A 15,098-nucleotide genomic window follows, 5' to 3' on the forward strand; every position below is an offset into this window, starting at 1 on the left:
GTGCATCCCTAACAATAAGAACAGGGAGTCGCTGACCAGCTCAACGTCTTTCTCACTTGGTTAGAATTTCCACAACAGTAGTTACTTTCTGAAATCTGTGTTGAAATTGTTTAGAAAAAGTAGTCAATTTCTGAGATCTGTATTCAAATAAGTTTTTGGGGGGATCCATATTCACATCCAAAGTAACAATTTGTTCCCCCGAAAAAAAGGAACTTTGCACAAATCCTATTTAAAACAAATTATTCCAGGTCTGGTGGAGAAGGGGTTGAATGAGGTGAGTACCAGCATTCTTATTGGCAGTCATGCTTCAGGAAAAAAACATTACTCCAGGTCTGGTGGAGAAGGGGTTGAATGAGGTGAGTACCAGCATTCTTATTGGCAGTCATGCTTCAGGAACAAAACAAATTATTCCAGGTCTGGTGGAGAAGGGGTTGAATGAGGTGAGTACCAGCATTCTTATTGGCAGTCATGCTTCAGGAACAAAACAAATTATTCCAGGTCTGGTGGAGAAGGGGTTGAATGAGGTGAGTACCAGCATTCTTATTGGCAGTCATGCTTCAGGAACAAAACAAATTATTCCAGGTCTGGTGGAGAAGGGGTTGAATGAGGTGAGTACCAGCATTCTTATTGGCAGTCATGCTTCAGGAACAAAACAAATTATTCCAGGTCTGGTGGAGAAGGGGTTGAATGAGGTGAGTACCAGCATTCTTATTGGCAGTCATGCTTCAGGAACAAAACAAATTGGATGTGGCATGGGGGAGGTGAAAACAGAAATGTACCTATCAAGCACGCCTTTCTTTGGAATGCCTATTGTGCAACACTTCTACTGTGTGTTATCATATGATCTCATTCACTATTGCTACGATTGACAGTGGCATAGATAGCTTTTTGTCCAGATAGCTACACCCTACACCCACACAAATACGGACGCACACACACACACAAAAAAAGTTACAAACACTCCCCAAAACCGCACCTTGATTTCCATTAGATACTTTGAATTGGCAAATTCGGTGAGAGAGAGTATGTGTGTGTGTGTATTGATGCAGGACGGGTCACGGGCTACTGGTTGGTAGGTTTGACTCACACTGTTCTCCCACTCAAACATCATCAGCTGTTGCAAGAGAGAAATAGTGAATTAGTGAAACCATCCAAAATGACTTTATTCTGCATTTCAAAATAAGATTTAATTACAAATCAATTACATCAATAGATTTTCAGAAACTAAGGTTGATATTAATAGGCAACATGGAAACACTTATTTCAGCACTATTTACAGATTGATTTACGGGCTCGATTTTTATTTCATTATACAGATGCCAAAATGACACCCTCATTTCTCACATAGCAACTTAAAAGGTATGTTTCAAAGAGTTCAGTCCCACCAAAATGTAAGGCAAGAGGAATGTTAAAATAGCAGGCAAGGTAAGGTGATCCCAAGGTTGAGGTATTTTCAGGACTCACCCAGTAGAAAAATTGAAAAACGTCACTTTTACGAACAGGGTTGGGGAGGTTACTTTAGAAATGCAATCTGTTACAGTTGCTAGTTACCTGTCCACAATTGTAATCACTAACTTTTGGATGACCCAAACTCAGTAACGTAATCTGATAAACCTTAAGTTACTTTTAGATTACTTTCCCCTTAATAAGAGGCATTAGAAGAAGACAAAAATGAATATTACCAATTGAATGACATCTATTGCAGGATAAATCAATGTTAGAGTTTACAAAGTTCTAGCAATAAACGGATGTTGCATTTTACTTTAAAGTTATGTAGGCTTCTTTTAACCGATAGCTTTCTACTTTAATATAGATAATAAAATGAGTAGGCTACATCTTCACATTGAAACCACAAGTTGTCAGATTTCCAATCCTTCCAATTGATTTCATACCCCATTGGTCTTCAAAAATAGGACTAAGTGCTATTTGCATGTGAAAAATGATTTCCATATGCTGCATTTGCTATAGGCCTATTGTTTAAGCTTTTGTTGGTGACACTTTGATATCTCAATCATTTGCAGCTGTTTAAGTCCCTTAAAAGTGTGTGTGTTTGAGCATGTGTCCGTTAGGCCTATGGGCATTTTTCTTTTATCAGCACCAATTAGATTGAGCAGCAGTGTGATTCACATCAATGAGCTGTATAGATATCAATAATAAGTGATATCCTAGCACCCGTAGGCTACAACACTGCTGTCATCCTTACCTCCAAGCGTTTATTCAAATTGGATGAATAATCTTTGATGCTGACAGCAGTCGCACCACTGGAAGACATAGCTTGGACTGTAGCCTACAAAAGCCTATTCCTGCTCTTTTCCCGCATATCATTAAACACATTTGGTGTGTAATGGTCTCTGACTTGTGGTCAGACTCTCTCAAGCAGAACACATTTAAGATGATTTGAATGTTATTGAGAATGAAGTAATCATCTAGTTTTTCAAAAGTATCTGTAATCTGATTACAATATTTTAGCTGGTAACGGATTACAGGAAAAAAAATACTTTTAGAATCAGTTACATTTAACGGATTACATGTAATCCATTACTCCCCAACCCTGTTCACGGCCGTTCTTTATGTATAGATTAGAAAGGGCACTGTTCCAATCGTTGCTGACCTCTTGACCTTTAGGTGACCTCTGACCTCACAGCTTCACCTTCCCGGCCAGAGGGCTGGAGGGGAAGAGGTTAAAGAAGCGTCCCAGCGTCCACACGGTGAAGACGTTCCTGTAGGAAGTGTAGCTGATGGCACAGCTCTTATTGAATACTCCCGAGATGTTTTCCTGAGGAGAGATAGGCCAAAATACAGTTGTGGTCATCTATAAAGCTTCAGGTTATTCTTCACAGTATGTATCTCTAGTAAGAATACTCTACACTGCTTCTTGGGCTCCAAATATACACACGGACACAATCTACAATACAGTACATGAAAGAATGACAGACAGAGGGCCAGACGTTCAACAACAGATTATGCTAAACAATTTGACAACTTCATGCTTGAGCCTTGGGTGGAGCTAAGCACTGAGCACAGTGTGACAGGAGGTGGGGACTCACCTGTGGCCAGTCTCCATTGGGCAGCTGCTTGTCAACCAACAGCTGTATTCCTCTCTCAATCACCTGTGCATCTGGGTACCTGCCACAGAGCAGAGAAGAGATTGTGGGTCTACAACTTAAACATACTGAGGTTCATTGGTCCCACTTTATATCATATTGTTTTAAACCATGTAGTTACAAGGTAGTGATGGGTTCTGACTCTTAAACTTGAAATATTGTTAATTATCAGGTGTCCTATGGAAATGAGGAGTGCCATAGTCTGGTTTCTACACCAGAAGTTAATGATTATCTGTAGGGGGAATGTATATGGTGGAGGCAATTGTGCTTGGAATGTACAGAGGAAAAGAAAGGCAATCACATGGTTAGAGTCACTGATAAGGGTGAAGAGAGGTGGTTTAGTGAGGAATGGGGGTTGGGGTCAGGTCACATTAAGGGAGAAGGAACAGTTTATTGCCCGCATCACTTAACTTCCTCCCTAGCAATAAAGATGTCATGTTAAGAGGGAAGGAGGATGCTTCACACAAATTGGGGTATATATATACACTTGTGCTGGTGGAAACGTGTATTTGCCTGTTCTGCTGTCCGACCCTTTGGGTGAATAAACTTGGTTTGAGCTTTTATAGTTGTCTTGTCATTTTTTACCCTGTTCTTTAGAACCTAACAGTAGTTATAAGGTAGTCTCATAGGTAGTTACAAGGTAACGTAAACTCACCCCATTCCGTACAAATGTGCGCAATCGCAACATTCAAACGAGGCTGCAAAGAAAAATAATGGGACTGTAGCGACTGTGTTGACTTCAAAATCTGGGGTGTGAACTACGTTTCTATTCAAGCCTTAATCGACATGGTAATGGCTCTAAAGTATTGGAGAAAAGTTGAAAAAAACAGACCCTCCTTTACATCGTGACGTGTCATGCCGTAATGTACAGCACGCATAAAGCAACTATTTCTGTCTTTACAATCTCTCTCCACCAGGTGTAGCACTTCTCTCATCATTTAATTTTTTTGCGTCTTCACTGCAGGCCATCAAAGCTGCTGTTTACTTCTGAAGATCACTTTAGCACCGCCCTGAAAACCTGATTCAAATTCGACACAAACCTTCAAATAGGTATGTAATGACACATAATATAAACTCTTTATAGTGTTTTATTTACATTTGAGAGGCGATAAGGTGATAAGTTGGACAGATCGAGTGAAAAAAAGCAGTTTCCCCACACGACATCTCTCCGTCTCACTATCACGCATTAGTTTAGCTTCCCCACCCGCCATTTTAAAAATGACCCCACGGAGCTCATTGCCTTCTTGAATCATGCAGAAACGGGCAACGCGAAGGTCTCGGCATGGATTTTTTTGGAAAGGGGAGAAATTGTGCTTTACAATGGTATTGACATTACAGTTGATCTGGAAGTATTACGTTTTTTGGGTGCTAAAATAAGGTCAATTGTACGGACCAAGGCGATGTACAAAAGTGAGTAAGTTTACGTTAGTTAAATAAGTCATTACAAGGCAGTTACATAAATAGTTACTGTTACCTAGCAGCCATGAGGCCCAGCAGGGCCCAGCAGGTGTTGTGGATCTGGGAGTTAGCACTCTGCACGTAGCGACGCTGCTCACAGGACTCAAAGTCCTCACCCCAGCCCCCATCCTCCATCTGGTGGGCCACCAGGAAGTCACAGGCACTCTGCACCTCCTTACACACACCACCGCTGGAGAGAGAAAGGAGACAGAAACAGACAGAGAGAGAGAGTGGGAGAGAGGGAAAGATGTATTTTTAAAGGTTTGAAAAAACGATTCCACAGACACTCGTGTTTCCTTTGAATGTGGTGTGTGCGTACATGTCTTCCTCCGGCACTAAGGATCCTTACCCATCATGGTAGGTGTGACCCATGCAGGCAAAGGCCTCCAAGCCGAACCAGACCCCATAGGTGAAGCACACTCCCCAGGATCTAGGCAACACACACCACAATAAGAAAGCACTAGGGTTGAAAAAGTACAGTAGGATTTCCTGCCTATTCCCTCCTGATTCCGCGAAGCTTCCAACCGGGATTTCTGGAAAACTTTTTTGGGGAAAGTTACCAGAATTTTGCAACCCTAGGAAGGACACATAACTAAAAATGGTCCGTATGACGCAGAAGAATGAATAACAACATGACATTCAAATCACAGGCACTGGCATTCAAATCACAGGCACTGGCATTCAAATCACATGGCATTGGCATTCAAATCACATGGCATTGGCATTCAAATCACAGGCACTGGCATTCAAATCACATGGCATTGGCATTCAAATCACATGGCATTGGCATTCAAATCACATGGCATTGGCATTCAAATCACAGACACTGCCATTCAAATCACATTGCATTCAAATCACATCCAGAGTCCTGACAGTCTTCAATGGCCTCCTTTACTTGTATCCTTTCCTTTATGACCAGTGTTTTGGACTTGTTAGATGGAATCAACATGGAGAAGACCTATCCATATTATCTCACCCATCAGTTGTCATAGGGCCCTAAATGATTCCTTATGACCTTTAATAGCTTTATATACCTAGATGCCCAATGCTTTCCTTGGTCATGAAGTAAAGGAGACGAGGAGACACTCAGCCATGATATATAGTGCATTTGGAAAGTATTCAGACCCCTTGACTTTTTCCACATTTTGTTAGGTTACAAAACATCTTATTTTATACACACAATACCCCATAATGACAAAGCAAACTCAAGTTTAGATTTCTTTTGCAAATTTCAATTAAAAAAAACCCAGAAATATCACATTTACATAAGTATTCAGACCCTTTACTCAATACTTTGTACCTTGCTACAAGCTTGGCACACCTCTATTTCGGGAGATTCTCTCATTTCTTCTCTGCAGATCCTCTCAAGCTCTGTCAGGTTGGATGGGGTGCATTGCTGCACAGCTATTTTCAGGTCTCTCCAGAGATGTTTGATCGGGTTCAAGTCCGGGCTCTGGCTGGGCCACACAAGGACATTCAGAGACTTGTCCCGAAGCCACTCCAGCGTTGTCTTGGCTGTGTGCTTAGGGTCGTTGTCCTTTTGGAATGTGAACCTTCTCCCCAGTCAGAGATCCTGAGTGCTCTGGAGCAGGTTTTCATCAAGGATCTCACTGTACTTTGCTCCATTCATCTTTGCCTCGATCCTGACTAGTCTCCCAGTCCCTGCCGCTGAAAAACATCCCCACAGCATGATGCTGCCACCACCACCACACCTCACCGTTGGGATGGTGCCAGGTTTCCTCCAGACGTGACGCTTCGCATTCAAGACAAAGAGTTCAATCTTGGTTTCATCAGACCAGAGATTCTTGTTTCTCATGGTCTGAGAATCCTTTAGGTGCCTTTTGGCAAACTCCAAGCGGGCTGTCATGTGCCTTTTACTGAGAAATCTGGCCACTCTACATGTAGACCTGATTGGTGGAGTGCTGCAGAGATGGTTGTCCTTCTGAAAGGCTCGCCCATCTCCTCAGAGGAACACTGGAGCTCTGTCAAGAGTGACCATCGGGTTCTTGGTCACCTCCCTGACCAAGGCCCTTCTCCACCTATTTGGCCAGGCAGCCAGCACTAGCAAGAGTCTTGGTGATTCCTAACTTCTTCCATTTAAGAATGATGGAGGCCACTGCGTTCTTGGTGACCTTCAATGTTGCAGACATTTTTTGGTACCCTTCCCCAGATCTGTGCCTTGACACAATCATGTCTCGGAGCTCTACGGAGAATTCCTTTGACCTCATGGCTTGGTTTTTGTTTTGACATGCACTGTCAACTGTGGGACCTTATATAGACAGGTGTGTGCCTTTACAAATCATGTCCAATCAATTGAATTTACCACAGGTGGACTCCAATCAAGTTGTAGAAACATCTCAAGGATGATTCATAGAAACAGGATGCACCTGAGCTCAATTTGAAGTCTCATAGCAAAGGATCTGAATACTTAAGTAAATAATGTATTTCTGTTTTTTATTTGTAATAAATTTGCAAACATTTATAAAAACCTGTTTTCGCTTTGTCATTATGAGGTATTGTGTGTAGATTGATAAGAACAAAAAAATATGTAATCAATTTTAAAATAAGGCTGTAACGTAACCAAATGTGGAAAAAGTCAAGGGGTCTGAAAACTTTCTGAATGCGCTGTAAGTGAGACCGGAAGCTACTTACCCTTCCCATGACCCATCGGGCCTCTGCACCCTCCGGCAGTACTCCAATCCTTCTCTCAGAGTGGACCTGAGTTAAAACAGTTAGAAAAAGTGATGCTTTTAGGCAGCAGCTTGGAGAGGGTTAGGGTTCCAGGCTAGAGGTATAGCATGTGTGTGTGCGTGTACCTGATCTCCTCTGTCCGGTATTCAGGGTACACGTGCTGGAAGTGTCTCAGAGCCTGCATGACTGCTGAGGTGCACTCCACATAGGTGTAGTCTATCATGATGTCACCTGAAAGAAAGAGATAGGGGGGTGGTGGGAGAGAGTACAAAGCTTGTATTTATATCCAAAAAAGGTATTATATCCATAAACACAACACAGGGATTGGGGGGGGGGGGGGGGGTCAGTGAGATGAAAGACTCACCAAACACCTCTGAGGGGTTGAGTAGCTCCAACAGTCTCCCTCCTCGCTTGGTCTCATAAGTGGCAAAACCGCCGTCTCTGTTTCTCATGCTTAGCAACTGCAACCCACAGTCAACCAGGGCAAGTGTCAGTATTGTATGTTGCTTTTTTATTGTATGATGGAATCAAACATGAGCTGAGAATTTGCATTATTATCAGCACCGTGAGACATCATCTTGAAAGAAGTTGAAAGTTGGGGAGATGGAAGAGAGGAAAATACATGAAAGATCGAGAAAAGCCCCGACACCATATATGAAGTTGTGGTAAAAACTGTGATTGGGTTGTACAGTAGATAGAAGTTAGTTGGTGTTGCCACTGACCACATTGACGGAGTCACACAGGCGCTCTGAGGGGACGTGCTGACTGATGAAGGGACAGTGTTCCTGCAGAAGCATCACTGACTTTAGGCCCTCTGCCGTGCAGTCGGCCACGATCCAGCCACAGTCCCGCGTGCTGAAGGGGAACCCTCCCTGATAAACACACATTCATGCATGTAAGCGCGCAGACACACACACACACACACACACACAAACACACACAAATGCACGCACACAACCATGCAGGACACACGGATGTGCAGGACAAATACACAATCACTCACACACGACCATGCAGGACACACGCACACAGTCTTGCAGGACAAACACACCCATACAGGACACGCAGACACTTCCTCTGACTGGCAGTAATGGTTCACCTTGTTCATCTGTCTGTAGTATTTCTGGTATTCTGGGGGGTTGTCTGGTATCTGATGAAAGGAGAAAACTGGTCAGACATCGGAAAAAAAATCCATATAAAAGCAACAGGTGTATTAGGAACCGAGGAATGTGTGCCCTCAAGGTGTTTTGTCTGGCAGCGAGCCAATACACTAGACTCTGTGACCTGTGTGAGGAACTCAAGCCCATTTCCTGTGACGCTCTCACCTGTGTGATGGTGAGGAACTGGTGGGCGTGTTTAAGACACTCTTCTAACCTGGGGCTGTCCTGAGCCCCTGCCTGAATGACCCCAATTGAGGGAAAAACACAAAAACATTACAAATCCTCTCAACTTTAACATCTTTACAGTTATCAATCATCACATGAATGGAGAGTAATGCACGCAGAACGTAAAGCATGATGAACAAGTCACATGGGTTCTTTGTAGCGTAACATGAATATCTCACCTCTAGGAACGCCTGAGCTGCGAAAGCCGTGTCCCATAGCTGTGATCCATTGGTTCCCTATAGGAACACAACCAGACTGCATGTCAGGAAAACAGGTCAGACATTAAAAGTGCTTTTTAGTGCTTTTCTGTCTACTTAATTTGGGTCAGGAAACCAGCCCATAATGCAAAAGATTAACGACATTATGTATATCATGGCTAGCCAATACCCAACATACCTGCATTTTCATACCATCCAATCCCAGCCTATCGCAAAGCAGGAAATGGAAAACAAACATGTAAATAAACACGCTCACAACCTACTGCATTGTCACATACAACTGACTCACTAGCTGACTGACCAGAGGTAGTCTGGGATCCTGGACACGTGCTCCTGGAAGGCAGCGGAAGAGGGTCCGTCCACGTGCCAGCGCACCAACATGTTGATCGTTTTGGAGATCTGAGGAGTGAAACTAAGCGTTAAATCACCGCCACGTAACAACTGACACACAATTCTGGATCACCTTAAACCACAGTGTAAACTGCCAAAACAGCATTAAAGATGGAATCCGCACTAGGGGAAACAGCGCCACTAATGTTATCCGCCCCACGGCCGTTGTCGTTTTTGTTTCGTTGAAGAAGCAGAGGTGGGGAAACGTTGCATATCGAGGTAAAGAAAAAAATGCAGTACATTTGCTTCTGTTCTACTGCGGCGTGCAATGATGTCTGAGGGGAAAGAACTGTGTTCATTGTTCGCAGTAACTTCTTTGCTGTGATAATATTGCAAACCAATGTTTCACAAAGAAGGATTCCAGCTGGGAAGTGCAAGGAAATACTAGATAATCCTAAAACACAAGTGGCATCAAAAAAAAAAAGGTACTTCGATTAAAGTACAGTTTCTTACTGGGCCGATGCTGATGCACTTGGTGAAACGGTCGTCAGCCTGTATGTGGTCGTACAGCTCTTTGACCGCTCTTCCTCGTAGACTGCTGCTGTGGTGGGCCTCATACACGTTCATGACCACTGAGGAAGAACAGAGAATTCAAGGTTACAGTTATAACGTCGTCACAAATGACCAATCACAAACTATTAATACGGGTATGTGCAGTGCTTACTGTAAGCCACGGTGAGTAGCGTGCTGTGTGGTGTGTACATGTCACATGCTGCCACATTGTTCCGCTGACCAGGCCAGTTGATGGTGGCATAGTCCTGGACATACAGCTCCTATAGAACAGAGAAGGATGCTACTAAGTCCATGTACTCTTTTGCAGCTCCATCTTATTCTAGCTGATCTTTGGGGCTGTGCCTACGTGGGCAACTTCTGGCCGGAGTGATTGGAGCACTATGACAGAAACATGTCGCCCCCAGGTGGGGTGAAGTAACTACTGCACCTGTCTGAGGCTGAGCACCAGGGGGTCCTCCTTGGCAGCAAACCTGACAGCGTAGCAGTAGCTCATAGGGAGGTAGACCTGGCGACAGTGGCACCAGAGAGTGGATGGGTGAGCAGGGAACCAGGTAGGGAACAGCCTGAATAGAGGACAAAACATGGACCAAAGAACAGGACAAGTTGAAACATAGCTGAGGGAATCAATGTCCCAAATCAAGGGTAAAGTTCACAAGTATTCAAGAGTGAGCGGCCTATCCAATTTCAACTTTTATGCATAGGTGCTATATAAAGGCGAATTAAAATCTATGTACAATTCTGATCAAATTCGTATCAGAACATCAAGCGTACCACATCTCCGGGAGGAGCGTGTTCATTCCTTCCCAGCTGTACACATTGAGGATGGCCAACCAGAATTTACCCCAGGAGGGGATGCCAACCGCGCCTCCTGTACAACAGACAGACACACAGACATGATGTGACTCTACAATGGTAACAATTTCACCTCTTATGAGGTTAAAAGCATTTAGACACTTTTTATTTCAGGTTTAAAACATATACAGGTGATGCTCTCCAACATTCCCTTTCATTTTTTTCAAACAGCATATTTCTTTGGTTCCACCAACATACGAAACAAAGAGCTCAATTAATTGACCCCACCCCCCCCAAAAAAAAATTAACAGTTAAATAAGACCTTTGCTGTGCAGGTTGTTCCTGGCCCTAACCATATCCGGGTCATCCGGTCCCACTCCCAGAATCCTCAGGGTGGTGTAGCTGAGGGCCGTGCCAAACACTGTGGACTTGTCTTCAATGTGTCTGACAAGAAATTACCAAAACACAACAATAAGAAATCTTTGAAGCTTTGACTGCGCTGATACTCACAAGCCTCATAAGCTGTGGTAGAAACATTGCTAATTAAACTACTAGAGAATATCTAAACAGTGTGCGTGGGCATCCCTCTTATTTTCACACTGTATTTTGGGGTAGAAGTGAAGGAGAGCAGTGATGAGAACACTCACAGGCCCCAGCCTCCATCAGCCAGCTGGACAGAGCGCAGGTATCTCACCATCTCCTTCTTCCAAGCCTCAGGGAGAGGGATCTGGGTTATGTGACAGGTGATCAGGAGACCTGAGGATAGATAGCACAGACAAAAAGACCACTGATGTCACCTCAGATGTTGTAAGTACTGATGTGAGTCTCATCGTTAACTTGAGTGTTTTTACTGTTTTCATAACCCATGGATTACATCATAACTACCATGGCATAATGTACACGATAATGCACACCATGTCCGACCCCGTCCACTGTTATTTTCCCATGGACATGACACAATAAAACTCAATGACCGTGCTTGTTATGTGTACATACATTATCTGTAAATATGGAAGTGAATATTGGATGGCATTATGCAGACATTTAATTTTACGAGATGCATACTGTACTTCCTCTGAAAGTGCATCTAATTGTGTGTACCTGGTAGCAGGAAGAGGGGTCCTCCGTAGTCTCCTGCCCAGTGGCCATCTTCTGCCTGGAGCTGGCTGTAGAATGCCATGCCCTTCAGGGCTGACTCCACTGCAGTGTGGGCTGAGGGAGAGCCAGGGATGAATTTACTCTGTAGAGGGGCATAGGTACTGTCACAACAAAGCATGGGTCAAAGGTCACAACACTAATGACGAGCTCGTTAGAGGAGAGATTTAGTTCCACCTTTTGTTCTTGTGGGGCTCAACTATTCTATCATTGAATTTATACTTCAATGAGACATATGTTTATAAGAGGTTAGGATGAGAGAATATGCACTTATTCTTGCAAGGCTTTCAACCATTCTGTTTATGGCTTCAACTAATAATATATTATAATCATTTGGGGGGTGCTTATATTTTACCTGTTAAATTTATATTGATTTAAGTCAATTAAGGAACAAATTCTTATTTACAATGAAGACCAACTAAGGGGACATGTAGGCAATCCAAAAAATGCAATACAAGTGTGCAATGGAAATGTTATTTATTTATATTTTTTTGCATATCAACTACCCCTGAGACACCAACAGGGAGTGGGGTCACAATTGTACAGCGCTCCTGGAGCAATTAGGGTTAAGTGCCTTGCTCAAAGACAAAGCTACAGATTTTCCACCTGGTCGGCTCCAGTATTCGAACCAGCAACCTTGCGGTTATTGGCCTAACGCTCTAGCCTTAAGGCTACCTGTCATGCCTAATGCTTACACTTCAGATAGCCTAGGTCAGTCTGTTCTCATGGACTAGACGTAACATAGTAAAAGTAAATCAGAGACACTGAAATGAGTTTGTTATGTTAGGTTTCATATGGTTACATAAGAGATATAGACCTCATTTTTCAACTACTTAAAAATTTTGCAACTACTTAGCATGTCTGCTAACCCTTGCCCTAAACCTTAACCTAACTCCTAAATTGAACCATAACCCCTAGCTAACGTTAGCCACCTTGCCAGAATTTGTAACATACACAATATATACAAAAGTATGTGGACACCCCTTCAAATGAGTGGATTTGGCTCATTTGGCCAGTCAGCCACACCCGTTGCTGACTGGTGTAAAAAATTGAGCATACCGCCATGCAATCTCCATAGACAAACATTGGCAGTAGAATGGCCTTCCTGAAGATCTCAGTGACTTTCAACATGGCACCGTCATCCAACAAGTCAGTTAGGAAAATGTCTGCCCTGGTCAACTGTAAGTGCTGTTATTGTGAAGTGGAAACATCTAGGAGCAACAACGGCTCAAACGTGAAGTGGTAGGCTACACAAGCTCACAGAACGGGACCGCTGAGTGCTGAAGCACCTAAAGATCGCCTGTCCTCGGTTGCAACATTCACTACCGAGTTCCAAACTGCCTCTGGAAGCAACGTCAGCACAATAACTGTTCATCCGGAGCTTCATGAAATAAGTTTCCATGGCCGAGCAGCCGCACAGAATCCTAAGATCACCATGAGCAATGCCAAGCATGGTCTGGAGTGGCGTAAAGCTCGCAGCCATTGGACTCTGGAGCAGTGGAAATGCATTCTCTGGAGTGATGAATCACGCTTCACCATCTGGAAGTCCAACAGACGATTCTGGGTTTGGCGGATGCCAGAAGAACGCTATCTGCCGAATACATAATGCTAACTGTAAAGTTTGGTGGAGGAGGAATAATGGTCTGGGGCTGTTTTTCATGGTTTGGGCCCCTTAGCTCCAGTGAATGGAAATCTTAACGCTACAGCATACAATGACTTTCTAGACGATTCTGTGCTTCCAACTTTGTGGCAACAGTTTGGGGAAGTCCCTTTTTTGTTTCAGCATTACAATGGCCCCGTGCACAAAGCGAGGTCCATACAGAAATGGTTTGTTGAGATCGGTGTGGAAGAACTTGACTGGCCTGCACAGCCCTGACCTCAAGCCCATCAAACACCTTTGAGAATAATTGGAACACCGACTGCGAACCAGGCCTAATCATCCAACATCACTGCCCGACCTCACTAGTGCTCGTGGCTGAATGGAAGCAAGACCCGCAGCAATATTCCAACATCTAGTGGAAAGCCTTCCCAGAAAAGTGGAAGCTATTACAGCAGCAAAGGGGGGACCAACTCCATATTAATGCCCATAATTTTGGAATGAGATGTTCAACGAGCAAGTGTCCACATACACTACATGACCAAAAGTATCATACGTTTGGCAAATTTGTTATACATTTAGCAAACTCATAACATATAATGCTAATTGTAATTCGTAACATATCATATAAAATGGGTGTTGGACATCCACAAATTAATACATACCATATGAAACGTAACATCATACTAAATAGTGTCTCGGATTTACGTACAGAATAAAAGTAACTTCATACTAATTAGTATCTTGGTTTTCCGTACAGAATATATAACATGAAATGTATCGAGAGAAGGTTGTCTAGGTAAGTCCTCTCCTTTAGTAGATACAGTTTACATTCCCAATGGCTAGTGAAAAATAAACATGGATGAGTATGTGTACCGTATCCAAACCAAGTGAATGGGCTTCAAGCATAGTCTGCTCCCTGTCTGATGTGTCTTGATCCTCTACATAGCGCCATGTCTGCCTGCCCTCTGTGTTACTCAGCCTCCAGCGGGTCAGGTCTGTCGCTGGCTCGGTCTTGTACGGCCCCCCCCTCCTACGAAGGCATCTGAGGGTGCAAGAATTGACAGCGCGCGTATGGAATTCATGGGCGCGCGTATCCACTGGGGACACACTGGTTGAATCGACGTTGTTTCCACGTCATTTCAATGACATTACGTTGAACCAACGTGGAATAGACGTTGAATTGAAGTCTGTGCCCAGTGGGTGTGGCGCTTGAGTAATTCTGCACCACAATTTGTATTGTACATAATGGCCATTGTTGAAATTGATAGTCGTTGACATTTATCCTGTTCCTTTCCTAATGAGCATGTCCTTTCTGATCCAAGTTAATCTTGTGAAAGTGCACAAAGGAATCAGCTACCAATCAATTAGCAAGTTATAACTTCCTACAAACGTTTACTTTTATAGCATATATAATTTCATACACATAATTGAACATGTTCGTTCTGTACTTACGTTCCCTCGGTCATCATTAAAACCTTATGAATGAATTAAATCCTCCGCAAACTTCAGCTGATCCACAGGATCGGCCCCCATTTGTGATACTGTGGGAATTGAAGTTCTCTTTTCAAAATATTTCCGTTGGATAAACACTAACTTGTGCCACAGAGGACTGCCCTTCCCATGGTACCAAGCAGTACCACCCGAGGTGGTTTTTGCATGGAGAGATATGAGCAGACAAACGACTGTCCAATCACAATTTAGAGAGGCGGGGAAATGGGCGGGGTTTCAATGTAGCGCTCTAATGAGTGCTCGAACATGTTGCTTTCGTGAATGTGAGAGCTTTACCATAAAC

At 43.4% G+C, this 15,098-nt stretch overlaps 1 protein-coding gene across 1 annotated transcript; it reads right to left on the minus strand.

The window, feature by feature from the left end:
* Positions 1 to 1,138: 1,138 nt before the first annotated feature.
* Positions 1,139 to 14,926, minus strand: lss (lanosterol synthase (2,3-oxidosqualene-lanosterol cyclase)). Its single transcript, XM_036958935.1, has 22 exons — positions 14,759 to 14,926; positions 14,180 to 14,348; positions 11,653 to 11,791; positions 11,199 to 11,307; positions 10,874 to 10,995; positions 10,531 to 10,627; positions 10,187 to 10,322; positions 9,911 to 10,019; positions 9,700 to 9,818; positions 9,158 to 9,255; positions 9,035 to 9,062; positions 8,818 to 8,874; positions 8,579 to 8,650; positions 8,353 to 8,403; positions 7,976 to 8,125; positions 7,618 to 7,714; positions 7,379 to 7,484; positions 7,215 to 7,280; positions 4,912 to 4,992; positions 4,579 to 4,752; positions 3,048 to 3,126; positions 1,139 to 2,776 (listed from the first exon to the last, which is right to left on the minus strand). The coding sequence occupies exons 1-22, from the start codon at positions 14,773 to 14,775 to the stop codon at positions 2,639 to 2,641; spliced, it is 2,214 nt and encodes a 737-aa protein (XP_036814830.1). The 5' UTR covers positions 14,776 to 14,926; the 3' UTR covers positions 1,139 to 2,638.
* Positions 14,927 to 15,098: the final 172 nt, after the last annotated feature.

This window comes from Oncorhynchus mykiss, chromosome 22, assembly GCF_013265735.2.
Source record: "Oncorhynchus mykiss isolate Arlee chromosome 22, USDA_OmykA_1.1, whole genome shotgun sequence".
NCBI classification, from domain to species: Eukaryota; Metazoa; Chordata; class Actinopteri; order Salmoniformes; family Salmonidae; genus Oncorhynchus; species Oncorhynchus mykiss.